Source organism: Megalops cyprinoides, chromosome 15 (assembly GCF_013368585.1).
Source record: "Megalops cyprinoides isolate fMegCyp1 chromosome 15, fMegCyp1.pri, whole genome shotgun sequence".
NCBI classification, from domain to species: domain Eukaryota; kingdom Metazoa; phylum Chordata; class Actinopteri; order Elopiformes; family Megalopidae; genus Megalops; species Megalops cyprinoides.
Genome location: NC_050597.1, coordinates 13,626,796 through 13,647,669, shown reverse-complemented (window position 1 = coordinate 13,647,669; position 20,874 = coordinate 13,626,796). Strand labels below are relative to the sequence as shown.

At 42.3% G+C, this 20,874-nt stretch overlaps 2 protein-coding genes across 7 annotated transcripts in view; both read left to right on the top strand.

The window, feature by feature from the left end:
* LOC118789657 (mitogen-activated protein kinase kinase kinase kinase 3-like) overlaps positions 1-4,695 on the top strand; it is a 66,330-nt gene extending 61,635 nt beyond the window's left edge. For 3 of the 5 annotated variants that reach the window (XM_036546157.1, XM_036546156.1, XM_036546154.1), the window contains 5 exons: positions 1,231-1,299; positions 1,506-1,598; positions 2,351-2,421; positions 2,833-2,888; positions 4,416-4,695. In XM_036546157.1, the coding sequence (XP_036402050.1) occupies positions 1,231-1,299; positions 1,506-1,598; positions 2,351-2,421; positions 2,833-2,888; positions 4,416-4,503 (377 nt within the window). In that variant the 3' untranslated portion in view covers positions 4,504-4,695. Of the gene's footprint in view, positions 1-1,230; positions 1,300-1,505; positions 1,599-2,350; positions 2,422-2,832; positions 2,889-3,150; positions 3,217-4,415 lie in introns of all 5 variants that reach the window. The other 2 variants (XM_036546155.1, XM_036546153.1) reach the window with 1 other exon arrangement.
* A 2,028-nt stretch (positions 4,696-6,723) lies between these two features.
* Positions 6,724-20,874, top strand: part of LOC118790099 (son of sevenless homolog 1-like) — a 34,062-nt gene continuing 19,911 nt past the window's right edge. For both annotated transcript variants that reach the window (XM_036546922.1, XM_036546921.1), the window contains exons 1-6: positions 6,724-7,494; positions 15,778-15,903; positions 17,140-17,271; positions 17,756-17,920; positions 19,538-19,747; positions 20,457-20,600. In XM_036546922.1, coding sequence (XP_036402815.1) covers positions 7,408-7,494; positions 15,778-15,903; positions 17,140-17,271; positions 17,756-17,920; positions 19,538-19,747; positions 20,457-20,600 — 864 coding nt within the window. In that variant the 5' untranslated portion in view covers positions 6,724-7,407. The remainder of the gene's footprint in view (positions 7,495-15,777; positions 15,904-17,139; positions 17,272-17,755; positions 17,921-19,537; positions 19,748-20,456; positions 20,601-20,874) is intronic.

The window sequence follows — 20,874 nt, the reverse complement described above, 5'->3', positions numbered from 1 at the left end:
CTTAAAGACAACGGCCCTAAGTTTAATGCAGCAAATGAAAGTCTCTAACAAATTCCGCTGTGGTCAAGTTCGAGTCCAAAGAGGTGGGGTCAGTGCAATCATTTTATTTTGACAGCACAAACAACCAGGCACAGAGGGCAGCAGACATGGCATGTAGGCCAGAGAACAGTGTATGATCAGATGTGGAATCGGCCAGTTATGAAATATCTTGTGTTAATAAAAGGAATGAAACAATTGTTATATCAATTTACTTTGTTATAGTTGTGAAGTGACCACAAATTGATATATAATATATTTAGACATACATATGTTAGTTTAAATAGTTTGTCGTGTTATTTATATTGATAGGCATAATATGTATACAGAATATTTGAAATAATGACCACGCTGTGGGAAAAAAACTACTCTGTGATATTCCCCTTGTTAGGGTAAAAATTGCCACAGGCCTTCTGGCAGCTCTCTGGTAACATGAATGTAAAAATGCCTTCTGTGCTGTGACAAAAGGCCACTGCACCCCAAATATTCTCAACTGCTCCCTAAATTTTTTTTGACAGTCACCCTCATACATTAGACAAAGCAAGCATGATTAAAAGCGGCACTTTGGAATTTTTGCTGACTGCACAGACATCAGACACAACTGTGCTTGGTTTTTCAGCTGCACTGTCTTTTTACACCATTGAAATTGGGCCCATTGCATTTTACACCAAGGAGATTTCCACTGAGCAGTAAATTCTCTGATACTGTCTTCTGTTGCTGAACTAATTCAGGGGAATGGTACAGTAAATCACACACTGATGCACACTGTTATGAAATATGTATGAGAGGGAGACAGGAGGAGACATGTGGCCAGACCTCTGTATTTTACATCTCCAGTCAAGCACACTAGACTGAACGATCCAGTGATGAACAGAACTGGTATCCAATGAGGAATGTCGCCACATGGATGTTAAGCAAAAACTCTCATCATCTCATACTGAAGCTCTGAGACCTTAGATTCTGCACATCAGCACTTAATATTTTGGGAGCGTATGCGCCGTCATAATTTGATGTGTCTGAATTATGGATATGATTTCATAAAGATTTCATTTGCTTTAGATGATTAGTGTCTCGCTGCCTGTCACTGTATGAGCAGGGTTTGCATCATGTCTTAGCAATGCAAGAGGACTGTGCTGAAGGTGTCTTGAGGTCATTTCTGCAACACTTTTAAATACTTTCTTTCTGTTCTCTCAGATGCACCACAGACCTGCGTGATCCACATCACCCAGCTGGAGAGGGACACCATTTTAGTCTGCCTCGATCGTGAGTCCCATCATCCTCTTGTGTTTGCAGCTTCCACTTCTATGTCTGCATTGTAGTACAGAAGTACATCTCTTTATTAGCCCTGGTATTGAATTTGTGACTGAGGAAAATAGTGAGCAACAGGATGTGGATTGAAAATAAGCTGTGTTTTATTATTTTGTAAAATGAAACTTTCTGCTGTAATTTACCTGTTTCTGTATTCCCAGGGTGCATCAAGATTGTGAATTTGCAAGGGAGGTTGAAGTCTAGTAGGAAGCTGTCAGCTGAGCTGACCTTTAACTTCCAGATTGAGTCAATAGGTAAGAGTCCTCCTCCACCTTCTCACTCGAAGGGACGTGCCGTGCAGTTCTTTGTTGTGAGTTCTGAAAGTAGCCATGTACAGTATATTAATTTGCATACAAATTAGTCTTATGTTCAAAACCAGCTGAATTTTTGTCCAATCATTGTTTAGCCTTCAGACCTTACAAATACATTTTTTGGTTTCCTGAATTAAGTGAGTCTGTCAGACAAATTGCTTTCTATGATAAAGTGCCTTTTCCCACTGCACCCTTCAGAGGTCATTTTGAACAATGTTGACAAGACAGGGAAAACAGTGGGATTATCTTAATTAACTGGACATGTGTATTATTCTTAACCACACATAATTCATTTTTAACTAGTTTTAAACATGTAATGTCTAATGTGTGCTTGACAGGGCTTAGTGTTATTTCCCTGATTTTGTTGTGACAGTTTCCTCTTGCGAAAAAATGTAATACGTTTTGTGGTGTGTCAGATATTCCAGTTTCCAGTTTTATGCATAATTGAATCATTTTTAATATTTTGGTTGCTTTATGCGGTGCTTTACATCTATTAAGCACTATCATTTCATAGGTGACCTCACTTTGCAGCAGCGGGAAATGCAATCTCTTGGTAAATTCAATCTGGTCGGCCTTTCTGTTCCACCCCAGTGGCTCTAAGTGGAGTCGATAGTTGTAAATGGTGACAAATGAAATGACTTAACCCTTCCCTTGAGAAAGCCATTGCTCTTGAGAACCCTGTGTGCCTCTTTCAGTTTGCCTCCAGGACAGTGTTTTGGCGTTCTGGAAACATGGCATGCAAGGGCGCAGCTTCAAATCTAATGAAGTGAGTACAGCCTTTCAGATTGGGGCCAGTGTCTGGGTGCATGCATGCATGCACCTTCACATCCATTTCCAGCACAGACATCCAGGGACTTGTTTTCAGCCACCAGAATGACTACATGTACTGCATATTCCAGTAAAGGCATCTGTGGAAATTACCTTAGCCAGTGTTGTCATAAAATGGAATTCATCACTCAAGTCACTTGCGAAAATCCTTCTTGCTGCACTCCAGTATGCAGCTTCATGGATTTATTTCTAATATAAAAACAACTGTGTTATTTGAAAAATGGAAATGTGACAAAGCAGCCATAACAGAAGAAAAGCTCAAAATAATGTGTTTATTTCAGCATTACAGGCTGTGCTTGCACCTGGAATGATCATTATTATTATTATTTTTTTTTTTTTTACGCACCAGATTACACAAGAGATATCCGATAACACAAGGATTTTCCGGCTCTTGGGATCTGACAGGTTTGTAAATTTAGATTTGTATTAATATAATTACATAATAAACCTTCTTCATTTTTTATTCAAGACTTTGTATATGAATGGTAATTAGAATGGTGCTTGGATGAGATTTAAAGGTCAATACATGCATTTCATATTCATAAAACAACTTGTGAAATAAAGATGGGGCTTTTTAAATTGGTGGAGGCTCTTTCCTACGACACACTTGATGCCATCATTGAATACATGCCTCTCTTAATGCCTTTCTTTGGTTTTGTGACTGAAGAAACTCTCAGCAGTACGTCTGTATACGGAAGGATACAGGGTTTGATGAATCCAGGGGCCTACCCAGGTAGAGTTGGCCTTCCAAACTTAATGTCTTTACCCAGAGTCCTCTCTCCATTTCGCACCTCAACTGTGGATCTCTGGGGAAAAAGCAATACTCACTGTTACTCACCTGTGGGAGGATTTATCAAGACCGTGGAACACAATGTGTTTCTTTCCATTTTTTGTGTTTCCAGCTGTTAGTCTGGATCACTGGAGATCTGTGGTTTCATGGTCAGAATTTACCTCGAATGCAGAGGTTTGTGACTTGGAGCTTCAAAGTGGTTGAGACAAAGGCACAGCAAAAAAGGACACAACACACAGACACACAGTACATTGGTGCAGTAGCAGTACACAGGGAGTGCTGTCTAGTGGAAGGGGTGTTCTTGTACATCAGGATGCCTCAGTGCCACAAAGTTCAGGACAAGCTGTAAGACTCTTACCCTGATGCTTCTTACAGATCTTTTTTTTTTTTGAAAAAAATTTTGTCAGTATTGTCCTTGATGAATCCATCCCTCTTTATGTTACGAAGCATTCTTGATCTTTAATTAAAAGTATGCCTCTTTGAAACCCTCTACTACTCCTCTCAAACATAGAAAGATAACCATGTGAATATATTGGAAGTAAGGTATGTGATGGGTTGTTTTCATGAGTTATAACTAACATACTGTTACTTCGCAAGAACAATGTTGCCCCCTGGTGGTCTTACAGAATGTGGGAAGGGTTTTTTGGTGGATGGTGTTGTGGGGAGACCAGGGTTTCTCAGCCGTCGTACTTTGGACCCTGTCAGCCACCCACAAAATAGACAACTAGCACAGTGTTATTTTTAGAGCTTCATTTCTCTGTGTGCATAGCACTGTTTAGAATGTGGGCTTCTGGTGGGTACAGTTCTGCAGCTGAGAAACCTTGGCATGGGGTAACTTTTAACAAGCAGGGTATTTTCGGAAGAATGACTGTGTTTCAAGTCAACAAGCTTGATATGCAGGCTCCACAGCTCTACTGAAATGGGGCCACATCTCACCATCTGTTTGCAGGGTCTGGGAAGACATACTGAGGTCCTACATGCTTGCTGAGTATTTTAGTATTTTGATACATTACTGAACTGCCTGGTTAGTGGGCAACCCCCTCTGCGGTCAGTGAGGTTTTATAAGCGGTGATGGGTTTAAAGAGAGTGTTGGGAATTCAGAGGAGAGATTTTAAAATGGCTTTCTTGTTCATTTCTCACAGAGTTGTGGTGCTAGAAAGCAGACCAACGGACAACCCCACAGCACACAGCAACCTGTACATACTGGCAGGGCACGAGAATAGCTACTGACCGTACTGCATCATGGGATTGGAACTCACCACAGAGAACACTACTGCTCTCGCAACAGAGAATGATCTGTTACCCAGTGGGCTTGCTTCAGACTTGCCTTTTTCATTTTAACATTTTTATTTATTGTGGCATGTTAACAAAGATGCAGAGGACGTTTTCTTTTTTTAATATAATTTCATTTTTCAAAGTGTTGCCACCATGACTAGTATCTTACTTGACACACAAGTGCTGAATTGACTTATATTTAATTGTTGTAAATATAAATGTAGTATTTTTCGAAGGAAGCAAAACTACACTAAAGACTGGTTATGTAGATATTGGTGAATATGCGTTGTACAGAGGTCCAGACTGTACATTTGTAAAGGTTTGTTCCGTGTTGCAAATAGTTATTGGGGTACTGCTTTTAAAGGGCTGGTCTAGCAAAGTCATGTTTTGGGGGTACACAATAAAAGTATTCAGTGTTTTGAGAGGTAGAGAAAATGCCCTCCTTAATAACACTGATGGATTTCTAATCATATGATTTAATTATATGAACTGCTTTGTCATTTAAAATCTTTGTCAGCCATAACCCATCTTGATTACTTGCAATTTAATGATATGGCATACACTGGTGTTAACATTTGCACAAAAGGCTTTGAAAAATGTGATGTTTTGTATATATCTGTGTGTATGTATGTGTGTATACCATATACTCATAAATGTTTGCATATGTACATTTACATATGAAGTGTATATATGGCTATACACATCTATATACATGTACTCACAAACTGTGACGCCGAGATTACAAAATAAGCAGCCAGTGTGTTTCCGTTACTGATAACGATGAAGTCTTATTCCTACTTTTAACGTTTTAGTGTTGCAAACTATCTCAGCTGAGGTAAACTGTAGAGCATTTGTCCCGTGGTACTGTTAAATACAGTTTGTCTTGATTAGGCTACGTAAGATCTGGAGTACTTCTCAGAAAGTATTGATTAGACCGTTAGATTTTAGATTTCTCTTAAAAGACAAAATCCAACAACATTCCTTTCTATAGGCATCAGAAGATACGTCTGTTGACCTTTTACATTTTAATGTTATGCCAAAATATAAGTATGTTTAAGATACTGTATAGCCAAAATGAGTTGTCTCTACCTCGTGCAATGTTATCTTTAAAACACTTCAGTGGGATGTCAGATGATAAATAAAGAGTTCATTGTCTGCCTTGCCTGATGGTGGTGACATGCCCACTACGGGATAATTCCAATGGGATCTCTTTCCACAACTTAAAAAGGTGTAACAATTATACACTAGTTTTCTTTTCTGCAATATTAACATTCTCATGCAATGCATTATATGTATATACTGTAAAATAAAAATCAATTGGTTTTACATGTTGTATGATTGCCTATATTTTGTCTTAAATGTGCAACAGATTTGTGATGTTAACATGTTAAAAGGAGGAAAAGTCGGGACGGGAGTTTGACAGGAAACAATGTTTGCACAAATTTGTGATGCGGAATTTTAGGAGACTAGTTTTCGTTTGCTAGTTAATGGAAAACAGCGCAAAAAAGTAACCACCATTACCCTTACACAGAGGAATACATAAGGAAAATATGCAATTGAATATTTGCATGCATACAAAGGTTATCCTCATTTAATCGGTTTTTCGTATTCCTGAGAACTGGCTAGCATCTACTACACACACTGTCCTTATCACTCTGGGATCCATTACTCACGTCTGTTGCCGTTCAACGTATCCTCTTTACGTCTTGGGGAGCGTCTAGACAACTACGTGTAAATATTACCTCATGGGCAGATCCAAGATCAGCCTCATCCAACGCAGTCTGCTCGTCAACCATCTTCATAACAAATCGTATACTGATTCTGGGTCAGCCCTTGCTCGATAAATACAGTGTGGGGAATTCAGACGGCGAACATTGCGCATGTGTGTACCTAATGCCGCTACAACGACAGCCGAGCCATAACAATCGTACGAATCTAGTGGTACTTTGGGCAAAGATCATGAAATTCGAACTGGCATGGTGCGATTAACTGTATTGTTTTAACGTTATCAACCTGCTCCCTTCCCTGCATTGTCGTGCAAACACTTCCTGACTGTCTATGAAAACTGTAACGTTAAACTAGTTGAAGATAAAGTGAGCCTTCTTGGCTTCTACACGTCAGTTCTGAAGAAGATTTGGCTAAAATGGGTAACAGTGCAAAGAAGAATGAGGGGTTTCCCCCAAAGTTACGCGGTGTTGCTTTAAATAGCCGATAGAGACGAAGCCTTGTATTTTTAGGGGTTTGGTGGAGGCGTTGCTATTTCACCTCCTCTCATTTAAGTGATTTCAGACAGCTAACTAGCTAGCCAACTGACTATCCAGCAGTGGTCAATGAGCATGTTATACTAGCACAGATTACTCGCAGCTCATATATCTGAATCGGTGGAAATTTTATTTAACGTTTGACGACCTAGACAGCAAGCAAATATGATCGGTTGCTATAGATATCGCTACAGAATATAGCCTAACTACAATATTACGAGTGAGTTCCAGTGTCAAATGCGGAACCTTAAGTTTCTTAGCTAACTAGCAAGAACCTGACTTGCAGCCGGACTTGGATCAAGAGACGCTAACTTGCTAACACCATCGCAGCAACCATCATTTGCCTGAGGATCACGCATTGAAGTTGGGAGTGCGTGAAGTAGCTAATGGATATTTTAGCTTGCACGTTGCTGAGGCACCCGGATAGCTCGAACTGAGAGTCTACCCACGTCCTTTTTATTGTTTTCGCACCACACACCTGCTGTACCAGCCCTTAGAACCCTCACAGTCGACTTCAGTGTAGATGCCACGGTGAAAACTACAGCACGTTGTGCTCGCTAAGACGGGTGTAACGCATGATTCGAGACTGCGAAGAGTCATGCAAGCGCCACAGCCCCAATACGACTTCTTCAGCGAGGAAAATGCTCTGAAATGGCGGGGACTCTTGGTGCCATCATTGAACAAGGTAAGACGGGAGATGATGGGAGAACAAAGCAAGGACGTAGCTTGACGTTTGAAAACTAAAATGTCACGCAATGTTTAGTATTTCAACCTAATAGGTAGCTAGGTCGGCGCTTTATTTCCGACATTTTTTTAGTTGAAATGCCTTGGATTGTGATGCTTAACTAGCAAGCTAGCTAGCCATATAAAACAATGGAAATATTTGAGCGAATTGCATGTTTCTTTTTAGATGTCATGACTTAATGCTGCTGGTGACTGACATCTGTGTCCGTTCACAGGGATTCTGAATCCCAGCCGAGGGTTCTAAACTCAAATGGGGGCGGGTCTGCCCACACTGCCATGGCACGTCTGTGGTTGTGATCATCCTATCTCAGAACTGCAGATTTGCTATAATGGTTTGGGTTTGTGGATTCTGTCAGTGAGAAGTACAGTTTGCACGCATACATTAGACATGTGAATATTTTCATCGTTGTAAAAGGTACAATGAAGTTGATTTTGTCGTATCAGGTTTCTATGCGACTAGGGGGGAAAGTTGTATTCGGTGTCTTGTCCATCACATGACTGTACTATCTTTTCACAGAACATACCCGACTAGTTCTGTTTTGGTGGCTGTGTCAGTAGATTTTGCTGATGGGCGTAATTTAATCTGTAACGGATAGTTACTAACAAATAAAAACAATAAAATGCTGAAACGAACCTCAAAGAGAAAAGCTTTGTTGGGTGTTTCACACTGAGCCATTTATATAATTACTGTTGAGGATAGTGCACCTCTCAATTATACTTTCTGGATAACGTGGCCAGTTTTGAGCTGGCAAAAAGATACACAGCCAAAACAGTCCTCTGGGTGTTGACTTCCTGTGTCATGCAGGGACACACAAAATGGCAATGTATCCATATTAGCCAGGTATATGGTCAATTCATAGTTCTTCATAAAATGGAATAATGGCGCTGTGCTATCACACTCCTTCAATTACGCCATTATACCAACTTAACAAAGTTACGGCCCCTGCGTTTTAGGTGAATTCGGTAAAATAAGACGGCCAATAGATGCCAGTCGCCGAGCGCTTGTTTCGTCCAGAACCCTTCGAGGCACCATCATGATTGCCCAACGTCATGTTTATGTCATTTGTCTCGCGACAATAACGGGAATACGCGAGAGTTACCGGATTGGTTAAATGCTGTAAGACGCAACTGAGAAGAATTATTATTGGTGGAAATATTGATGACGTGTACATATACGAAGATCTTTACGTCCGCGGTCGTTTAACTTAGATTTCAGAGAGCTAAAGATTTGGTCGTTGATGCTGTCTATGTATCTACAAACAGTATTCTGTATAATAGTCCTTCCCCTGGTTACGGTCATATACAGAATAAACAATCAATGCGCCATCCATGACTACCGCTAGTACTCCTGTATACATGTTGTGTATACATGTGTGTGTCTATGTTGTGTTGCTTGTTTTCTTAGCTCTTCTGCAGAGTAACTTGAGAACAAGGTTAATTTCAAGTTAACTGATTGAGTCGCAAATGCATAAATATCCCAGTTTCACTGAGTAATTTGCATAACTCATTTCAGAGTTCTCTTTAAGGCGAGTCATGCTCAATAAACACATTGTACTGGGTGTATGTTAAATAAGTTTTCCATTTCTGTCAAAATATGATGCTGAAGTTGTTGGAGTAAAAGTGCAAAATCATTAAGCTTCCAGGGGGTCGATCCCCCCCAGACCATAGACCATCCCCAAATCCACACTATCTCTGACCAAAGAAAAGGTGCAGTTAGTGCCTCTTGGGACTTGGCAGTTGTCACGTGATTTTGATGTTCTGCAGCAAATCCAGCGGTAGAAGCTGCTGTTTGGCAGCATTAATACGTGTACGCCTCAGCATGCAGAATGTGTCAGAACACAGTTTTACATACTGTTTGCTTCTCCCTTGTAATCACTTCTCCTCTGCCAAGTGAAATATGAATTGACTTTAAATATGCCTCTTCCATTGAAACTCAAATGACCATTTGATGAATCAGAAATACTGAACTAGTTATGCTTTCTGTAAAAGTCTTTGCTTTGAAATGGAAAAGCACATTATGTGTGTGTGTGTGTGTGTGTGTTTGTGTATGTGTGTCTTTTTGTTTAAGCATCATATATGGTATGTTAATTTTATTGTCATATGACAAAAGTGTTTGGTTGCTCTTGGGTGGTGGGGAGGTAGCAAGTATATCGTACTGCTTCATACAACTGAACACTCATTGCATATGTTCAAATACCATTATGCAACAAGAAATCAAAGCCCAAAGTATGTGCATTTTTGCTGCGAGGAGAAGCTTCCAGCAAGCCTTTCTTTATTTGCTGCTGTTTACAGCGTGTCATGGTCCATTCAGAACACCAAAATGAGTGAAAAGCAGTAATCTATGGCTGATCAGCCTGCATGTTAACATGTGGACCAGGTTACGGTAGCAAGTGGTTTGTGGCCATCAAGGTCAATAAACAATGAATACCTGCACAAATATTGTAGCGATGGAAAAGTGAGGCCTCATGAACCTTAAAATGGATGGATCCATCATGTATGACTGAGCTGGACCAGTCAGTGATTTGATTTGTGTTTATATGAGCCAGAGATTGCCAGTACACTGTTGCTTCAGCCATTTTGGACTTCATGAAGCTGAACTCTTATATCATTAGACTATTTATATCTCGGAAATGGGTATAAAATGCAGACTCCTGATAGGAGCTCTGTGGCATTCAGGAGAAGGTAAAATGGCACATATTGTTTACAGCTGATTGACTGACACTGACACAAAGTGAACTTTAGGTTGCATTGTGCTAGTTGCTGATACCTGTACACTAGATAAGCAGTTTCCCTTTTTTGAACTGGACAAAATGGCTGAATATGAAAAGATCATGTCAGTGGTGGCTAAAGCAGACATGGCAGAAATGGGCGAGTGTATACCTCTTTTGACAGCTGTATCTCACTTTGTTAACCAGCCAAGCCCAACCCACCTTTAAAGGGGTTGAAACAGTACAGCATGGGTGAAGCAGAACAGCAGCTGTTAGAACTGAAGGGAGAGAAAGTGATTATGTCAAAGACCTCAGATGTATGGCTGATAAAAATGATTGCAAGGCGTGTCATCAAGAGAATGCCTTTAGAAAGAGAGTGTACATGAATCCTGTTAGTAATTAACTCAGTTGGTTCACTGATTACTGTTTTGTACGGGTACATGTACATCCCTTCATTTTCAGATTTTGGGTTCAGTTAACATTAACACTCCAAAAACAGAATTTAAAGACAACCACCTTCCGCTTTAAAAGAGAAGCTGACATTGCCGACCTTCCCAAAGTATGGGAATATTACCCACCACTTACATGAAAGAGCCCCTCAATTGCAGGGTATGTGGGTCCACCCCCCAGGTTGTCCCCTCAACACAACACCCGTGTTGTCCTTTAGAGAAATGCTACCACACGCATAGGTGATATGGCAGACAGATATAGCAAGCCATAGCACGAACACAGCTTGTAGTTTCAGCAAGGAACAACTGTTGCACATTTCACTTTCAGTCTTGAGTTTCTGAATAGAGGTTGTGACTAATATTAGTATTAATATTTACATATAGTAATGCTCTTGTTGGCATTGCACAAGGTATAGAGGTGTGTGGAAAAACACACCTTATTTCCTCCTTGTTACTTCAAAAATTGTCAAAACTACCTTGTGATGATCATTGAACTATTTTCTAATTGGAGATAGATTTTATACTTTAAGATGTATTTCACCTTTCCGGGAAAAAGTCAATAACTTTAACATAAATGTCAAGCAAAACACATTCAGTGGCTCGTTTTTTCTTGAAATACTACTTGAGGCTCCTCTGAAATCATCCAATAAGTGATGAAACATGTTCAAATAACGGTTTCATGAGAACAGTGTATGGCATTTGTCTGAAGGAAATTTTATCACATTAATTGAATTAAAGTCCACGTTTTGCTTTGACTTGGGCACACCCTCAGCATGAAGTGCAGAGCCAGGCTGCTTACTTTCAGCTGGTCTCCACCCCCCTCAGCATTGCTTAAGCTGTGTCAACACTGCTCCAAGATATTCTGATGAAAAGCTAGTTGGCAAAACCAGCTTTTCCATACCCCAGAATGAATTATTCAGACAGCACACTCCCTCCTTTCCTGATTCCTTTTGGCACTGAATGTCTCTGCTCCTCAAAAGGTCAAATATGTCTGGAATTTTCTTGCCTCACATGGCTGACTTGAAGGCTATATTTTCCGTTATAGACTGTCCACGTTTCAGAAGGAAATGGCTAGCACATTGATAAGCCACCTAGACAGGCATGAGAAGTTGACTGTTGACAGAGGAGACGACTCCAGACGCAATTTGTGTTTGTGGCATTATTCTTCTGAAAAGCATTGGTCTAAATGAAGAACTGTGTCAAAAATGCAAATCTGCACTGTCTGTATTCAAAGTTCCCTGTTAAGGGAGTTTTTTGTCTACCTAGAAACGAGCAGTTGTGTTGTACTAATTGCCTGTTTTTGCCAGGGGGAAAAATCTTGACCATTTTAAAAGCTGCCAGGAAAATGTTCAAAATCTCCAGCCGACTTTTCCAAGAAGGACTAAGGCTGAGTACTGATGTCTGAGTTTCCTTCTATATCCTCTCAGAAATGGCCTGCCAGGTTGATCTCTCACTGGGTGCCTTACCAAATTTGTAAATTGACTGGTTTAAATAGTCATGCATAGGATTCATCATTACAGTGTCTGTCCTGATTTTCAATATATTTACTTCATTATTATCTTTTTTTTGCAAAAACAGATTTCAGAATATGGGGGGAATATGAGGCTAGCTGCAGAAATCAGAATTTCTATTCTGTGCCAACTAAGTACTTTCTAACTATTCTTGTGACCCCTGTGTGTATGGGCCCTGCAGCAATAATCGTGTTTGCCAACTAGATAGTTTTCCAATTGAACTTATCATTACCAATGAGTACAGCACAAAAGAAAATACACTTTAAAATTCTTTGTCAACTTAAGGGATTCTTTATCTTAACCCTGACTGGAAGATCAAACAAGACACACATTTTTCTCACACATTTCAAAGTCACAAAACTGGTTCCAGGAGGTTCCATGGCACCAGTGCTCTGACCTCGTGGGCCAGCATGTGGTTCTGCAGAAATTTGTTCTAACAGGAAATACGAGGCTGCCAGATAGGGAAGGGGAATATATTACAGTACTTTGTTGGTGATTTTGTTAGACCTAGATGTAGCATCCCTACAGCAGCTGTAATGACGAGCATCTCCAAGGGAGCGAGGATGGTGATCTTATCTCTCCTGTCCTCATTGAATGTAGACCCTTATACCCCCCCCAGCCCCCTCCCCAAAACCCTCCCCACCTCCCTTCCTGTGTTCGCGCATGTTGCTGGTGTTGGCACTGGTTCCATGCAATGGAATTCCTCACATGGCTGTCGCTTTGGCACGCACCACCAAAGCCTCCATCCAGTGCAGACACCAAAACCTCGCCAGGGCTGCAGGGATTGGCACTTCTGGAGGGGAACACGGAGCCTGCTTGAACACTGTGCCCTAGATATTCATTTCCCCGGAGGCTATCTGTTGCTGTGCTTTTTGTGTAAGTACAACCAACTGGTCGTAGTCTGAAGCATAGAGTCAGTCACAGTGGCCACCAGGCTAATTAGTTTGATTGCATACTGTCAAAATGAATATGCTACTTAGTCAGCAGCCACCGGGAGCTCAGAGCCCACTCTGTTTTATCCTCTGGCTTCTAGGGGTAAGCATCAGTCACACTGGCACTCCTCTCCCCATTTCACTTGCCTAGGAATCCGCTTTAATGTTTTTCTCACTTTCAAACTGAACTGGGATCAAGGAAAAGAAAGAGTGTTAAAATCAATGCAAAATGCAGGCCAGTGGGAGACAGATTAGACTATATAGAGCAAAAATGGTCTCATTAAGGACCTCAGGACTGGAATATGAGAGTCAACATTTCAGAGCTTAGTGCTAGGGCTTTGGTTTGGTGGAACCAGTCAGGCTTCTGGGTCTGAGTCTGGGACCCTAACCACTGTAGAGTGTGACCCATTAAGAATGTGGCCTGGGACAAAGTTGCGAATGTTTCCAGAATCTTCCTGAGGGTATGTCCTGCCAGGCAGCTGTCTACAGCTGCTGAATGTTACATCGAGAGAGAGAGAGAAAGAAACATTCGTGAAAGTCGTAAAGTGTTGTTTATTCAAATATAAATATTTTTGAACCAGTAAATAAATAGTAAAATCTCCCATTTAAATTCTTGTGGAGTCCCACAGGCTGAGAATAATAGAGGGCCCTGCCAGGCCGTAAACGTTGAGGCAATATGGGCTGCATCTCGCAGTTCCCTGGTGACCCACAGAGCCAAGCTACCGAGTAAACAGGATGGTCCAGAGATGAAGGGCTGCGATCTCCGTGAGAGGATACACTGCGCCGTCCCTTTCCCTCCTGCTGTTTGATGATTGGGGGGGGGGGGGGGGGGGTTCTGTTCTCTTCATCTGTCCTTTTGGCCATGATTAAGGAGCCTTAGAAATGCTGGTATCCCTCACTCACTCGCTCACTCTTGCTGGCGCTCCATGGATGAGCATATACCGCAAGGTAATGACAGTACCTTGATTTTACCAGTAGATGGTGAAGAGGCGCAAAGTGGTTGTAACCCCTGAACAGTGCCAGTTCTTGCTCTTGTTCTAAGTTGCTTTTTTTTGTAACCATAATTAAAAACCTAGAAGGTAAATATTATTCTGAGTCAATGATAATTCGTATAAATATCATTGAACAGGGCAGTGATCATACTTGTACACAATTATTGTATACTGCTGCAACATCTAACACATGGCACAGAAAAGTGGCTAACTGGGTCGTCAGCAATGGTCATTTCAGCAGATATCTGAAACCATATAAATATCTAATTTTTGAATACTAGTGCCATGGGTGATTTGTTCACTTGTATGACTGCTCTTCTCTTTAGAGCAATGTAATGTTATATTTGGGATTAACTGGGGCAGCAGTGTGACATAGCAGACAGGGATTGTAACCCGAAGTTTTGTGTTTCAGTTCTCAGGTGGGACGCTGCTGTTGTACCCTTTAACGAGGTGCTTAACCTGATTGCTGTGTTGAACTGTATGAACTCTATACAAGTCACTCTGGATAGGGGCATCTGTTAAATAAATAATGTAATATAATGTGACTTTTAAATATTGAGCTAGATATCATGTCAAATGTAAGCTATGTTAGTTGCCATGGATAAGGCTGTTTGCCGAGCAATGTGATGTTGTATTGTTGTACAAGTTTGCACTTTGTAACACCAACAGATAGTGAGACAGTTTTTAAACACAGAACCTTAAGGGAAAATCACACAAGTTTGACCCCCGCCTTCCTCCTGACTGGATACAGCTCATTATTCACACTGATGTCAGTACTTCATAGTATAAATTCCCGATCCAAAGAAAAGCTCTTTCCAAACAAGCAGTGTGTACAGTTTCTTTGACAGTCTCTTTGTCTCTCTGTCTGTTAATTAGTATTTTCTTTCTTTTGTTATTTCTTTCTGTCTTTTTATGTCTTCCTCTGGAGTGCAATACCAGGGTCAGCCCTTTGGCTTCAGACAACATTCCCATCCTTGATCATGTGATGGGTGGCACTGTGGTAGACAGATCACTATGCTGAGAAAGTGGCACTCTGCGTTTTATGATGCTCTTGGAAGTCCTGCCAAGGATAGTAAAAATAATCTATGAAGGGGGGGGAAAAATGAAATTGTCTTGATTAGTCAAAAAGGCCTGAGGTTCTTGCCTGGTCATGATCCTTCCAGCAGAATTTCACGATGGGAAAGAGCTGCCTGCACTTGCATCTCATTCCAAGAAATCAAGATGATTTGTGTCCTACAGTTTTGTTTTATTTTTGGGAAGGTGGGGTGGGATGGTGGGATAGGGATGGGGTAGGGGGGAAGCAGCATAGTGTGCTTTAAGTGTCTCTGATGTCAGTCACCAGTGTAGCTCCTCCTGCCTGCAGTGATTTGATTCTCATACACTGCAGTTCCAATAAAAATTGATGACGTAACAGTCAGTCAGGAGGCTTAGAATAAGGAATGCGAGGTTAATGGATTTGCTTTATTACCAATTTTCTGTATTGCTACGGTTGATTGATAAAGGTAGGAAAGGGCGTAAGATTTAAGAGCCATAACGGCAGTCAGACTGAGCATGTTGCAGAGCATATGCAGAAAGCCCCACCGCCTCCTTCTGTGATCACGAAGGTGTGTGCGTGTGTGTGTGTATGTGCAGGTGCTGAATCAGGTGCACCCGAAGCTGTCGTCCCAGGAGGGCGCGCTGCAGTACATCGAGGAGCTGATTCTGCTGCTGCTCAGCATGCTGTGTCAGGCCCAGCCGCGCAATGTGCAGGACGTGGAGGTGAGCGGAGACGGCGCCGCCCTGCTGGCCCTCCCAGGCACACACACGCGCGCACAGAGCTACAGGGCCTTGATGTGCTCCTGATCCCTACACACAGACACTGAACATTGAGACAGCAGTCAGAGGCTGTTAATCAGGCTACTGTATGCACTCTGCATTCAGTCTGGGTTTGGCCAGAGAGTTCCAGCCGTTACTGAAGCTGCTGGGGAGGTAAGGGCCATATGCATAGCAGTGCCTGGTGCATACTCATTCAAATCCCTGTTTACCATCAACTTATTAATGGGGGTGTGACGGCTTGGATAGTATATGGCTTGAATAGTGTTGTGTTCACACTCACTGATCTGGTAGTGCTGTTAGCCTGGTGTGACACTATTGCTCGTTCAGCTTGAATGGATACACTTCTGTTCTTTTGTGCTGAAAGTTGTTCTGGATAACAGCATCTGCATCTGAATGTAGTGTAGTGTAAAGTAATGTAATAGATGTTTACATCCTCTGTTTTCCCATGGATGGTAGGGAGACTGAGATTACATATGGCACTGATCTCCACCGTAGTTTCTTTCTCATGAAGAATGATTTATTATTGTTGTTGTTGGGTTTAATTGACTGGTTAATTGATTCATTCTCAGGCTTTTGTTTTTAATTCATTTTTGCAAACAGACGGATGACATGAGACGTGCAGGTGCTATGTGCTTGGTTATTTATCCACTCTACACGGTAAAGCCGTAAACCTGTAGCGTACCATGCTTATCCCTAAGAAAGTCACTCCTTACTCCTCATTGACCCCTCGGCCGCCTCACCTGAAAGACTTCATTTCCCACGGTCCCCACGGTACTCTCAAGGGTAGCCCACGCTCATTTGTGCCTGTGATTCATGTTGGCTCAATATGTTTCCTCATACACAACCGCAACATCTGTTTTCAATAGGATGGCCTTTATACAATACAAGATGTTAAGTGTACAAACGTGGGAATACTTACCCTGTTTGCACATGTTTATAGCCATCTCTTTGTGTCTTTTCTGTCTTTTCGTAATACGCACACCCCCACACATGTGTATTGATGAATACTGAATATTTTTCAGGCTTGTTCATTTTGAGTTAGCTAGATTTAGCTATGTGGTGTATAGTACTATTTATCAGATGCTGGAAATAGTTATTTCAGTGTAATATTTCTTTAGCTGTCAGTAAGCTTGTATCAGATTGGTGTGAACTGTGTCCATGTCTACACTTCGCTCTCAGGAGCGTGTGCAGAAGAGTTTTCCTCACCCCATCGACAAGTGGGCCATCGCAGATGCCCAGGCTGCGATCGAGAAGAGGAAGAGGAAGAACCCCCTAGCCTTGCCAGTGGAGAAGATTCACCCTCTCCTTAAGGTGCTGCTTTCTTCTCAGCTGATTTGTTGGTCAGCATGCAAACATGCAATACCATTAATGGCCATTAGAGGGACACATAAAGTTGTTTTTTCTCAGGCATGCAATACCATGTTGCTATGGATATTCTGTCGCCAGTATTGCTGAGATGAGTCCAAAATCTTGTTGTTTCAAGTGTGTGCTGCTCAAAAGTGAAATGCTTGGCATCTGAAACAAGGTTTAAATTAATTTTTAAAAAAAGGTAGTGCCAAAAATGAATGACAACAGTGATAAGTTTTATTTCTTGTGGAACACGTACAATAAGGTGTATGAAAGAAAGTGTTTCTACTGAGGAAGGTGAGCACCCCTTTAACATTTGTGAACACTTGTTTTATTTACCTCATTATATGTGTTTGTAAGTAATCGAAATTACTGTCAGTCACATGGCTCATGGTCATCTTTGCTTGACAAAAATCTCCCATGATCCTTTGTTCTGTCCCTACCCCAGGAGGTGCTTGGATACAAGATTGACCACCAGGTGTCGGTTTACATCGTGGCTGTGCTGGAGTACATCTCGGCAGACATTCTGAAGCTGGCGGGGAACTACGTGAGGAACATTCGGCACTATGAGATCTCCCAACAGGACATCAAAGTGGCCATGTGTGCCGACAAGGTGAGAGAGAGGCGGGGTCAGCCGGGATGAGGAGCTGTGGGTGGGGGGGTTTTGCCCGTGTTTTAAGTCAGCACCTCGTTTTGAGCTGAACGCAGCCTTGAGGATGGTCATAACTGAACGGACAGGAGATGGATTACATTACGTTACATTCATTTAGCAGACACTCTTATCCAGAGCAACTTCTAGCACAAAGGAACAGAAGTGTATCCATTCAAATTGAATGAGAAAGTGTCAGACCAGGCAAACAGCACTCCCAGGCCAGTGAGTGTGAGCATAACACACCTGCAAAGATGGCCCTCTCACTGACACAAGAACAAAGGCAATGTGCCAGTGCAAGGCAGGCGGTATGATCTCCCCCAGCGTGCTTGGCTGTGAGGTAGATCCCCGCTGCTCTCCCACGGGAGAGACCACTCTAAAAAAAAAAAAAAAACATACCAGCGTCATCAGAACAGGGTCCCCAGCCTCCAGAGCAGCAGGGCTTTAATTATGCATGTCTCACCGGAGCTCCCAGGCTGCTGGTGCTTGCTCAGCGCCGCTCCCCTCCTGAAGCAGCCTGATGTCATCCTTTCTTCGGTCCCTGGGCCTGCCCATGCCTGGGCTCCCATGAGCCTCCTCACTCCTGCTTCACTCCCTGTGGGAAAGTCCCAGTTTGCTTTCAGTTATCTTTTATTTCATAGCAAGTCCTTATGGGTCACTGTTAGGCACACGGTATCTGTGCTGTGGAAGCATAATGTTTGATGATCAAAAGCACCTTGGATATGCTTAAAATAGATTTGGTTGGTTTTGCATAGCTTTGTACTTCTTAAGCTTGGCACTTTCTCCCTGTTGCAGTATTTGGTATTCTGTGTGTGTGCCCTAGGTCTGACTTATGACAAGCACTGCATGTATCTTACCTTGGTGGCTTTGTAAGTCCCTCTGCATAATAATCTCCAAATTAGCAACACAAAGGGAAATAATAAGGTCTGTACTAGAATGTGGTTTCTCTCCTCTAGTCATGCTGAATCTGTCCAGCATGGATTCAGAGAGAGGGAACTCTTTTTCCCTGTTGGCAGATTCTCTAGGCCTCTTAGTTTTTCATTTTCCTACCCTCTGTAATTCTAAGGCTTAGGCTTGGCATCCCATAACCCTTTGCCTCCTGTGGCTGGTGTGAGGTCAAAATGGCAGATTGAAAGCAGCTTTTATGCACGTGAACATGTATTTGTTATAGCACATTTTTACAACTGTATTGTCACCAAAGGCTGAACATAGCGCTTGTTGACAGTGTGCTGGACACAGTGCATTCTGCTGTGGGGGGAAAAAACAGAAAACCCAAAGCCAACTGCAAAAATAAACAGAGAAGTATGCTCACTGACCCCAGAGAAAGGCAGTCAAGAGAAACTTCTGGAAAGCAGAAGAATAGGAGAAATAAAATCTTATGAATTCATATATTCATCACTTGAATCAATCCAGTGGCTTGGGGGATGGCCTTGGTGGCTTCTGGCAGGTTACAGTCTGGCTATGAAGCCCTTTATCTGAATGGCTTCTGTAGTCCTTCAGTTGTATAAACAGGTGACATTTAAACTATGCTGAAAAGCAGTTGAATACTTTACTGTAAACTGCTGTCTCCACCCACGTCAGGTGCTGATGGACATGTTCCACCAGGAAGAGGAGAGCATCAGTAGCTTCTCCCCGATGGACGAGGAGCCCCTGGCCTCTGGCGAGCAGACCTACTACGACTTGGTCAAGGCCTTCATGGCCGAGGTGCGGCAGTACCTGCGGGACCTCAACCTCATCATCAAGGTGTTCCAGGAGCCCTTCGAGTCCAACAGCAAGCTCTTCTCTCTCCATGTAGGTCCCGCCAGCACTTAGGGTGTGAGATCCTCCTTTTTTCACCATTCTGTGTCGCGTGTTGCCCCCTTAGATGTTCGTATCTGCGTATTGGGGCTGCAGTGTAGCCTAGTGGTAAGGTGCAGGGCTTGTACCCACAAGGTTGCTGGGGCATTGCTGCTTGTACCCTTGGGCAAGATACTTAACCCACAGTTGCCTGAGTGAATATCTAGCTGTGTAAATGGATAACATGTAAAAACTGTAACATATCTGAGTTGCTCTAGAAAAGAGCCTTAGATAAATGACAGTAACGTTAATGTTCTTAGGTGATGGAATGGATAGGTCATAAATATACTGTCATTTTCATTGTGGTTATAATGTGTTTACCCTCTGTCCTGCCCTTTATTGTCTTATCGTTGGTATTCATCTTATTTTAATTTCAGTAGTACAGTCAAACAGAAGTCTCCCCCTTTTCTCTCGGTTGGTTGTTGATGATTTCAGTTAGTTTGCTGCTGGTTAAAACAGAAAACAGATAAGAAAATGTTGGTAAAATGTGTCATTGTGCCTGAAGTGGCACACTGAATGCCCAAATTTAGGAATGCCAGAATGCAGCCATAATTCAGTTCAACCCCATAAGATGTATCCAATTAATAAGATATCACAACGATGTCCACCGACTGCAGCTAAGAAGCAGCACCAAGTAGTGATGTCTCTCTTCTGCCCCCTGCAGGACGTGGAGAGCATCTTCAGCCGCATCACGGACATCCAGGAGCTGACGGTGAAGCTGCTGGGGCTCATGGAGGACACGGTGGAGATGACGGACGAGAGCAGCCCTCACCCGCTGGTGGGCAGCTGCTTTGAGGACCTGGCTGAGGTGAGACGCTGAAGGGGCACGGGGCAGCCCTGTGTGGGGGTGTAGAGGGAATTCAGTTTAGTCTGTGATACTCTCCCAGGGATGGAAATGAGAGATTTCTTGCCCAGACAGTTCTGATACTGTTACGCCAAAAGCAACGTTTTGAAATTAGTTAAATTATTTACAAAGCTGACAAAAATATCCTTTGCCTGCTGGACTACAGCTGACATCTGTTGACATCCCAGGGCTCCGTAGCGGTTTATGACTTTCAAGTCGAGTACTTTGTTGACTACCT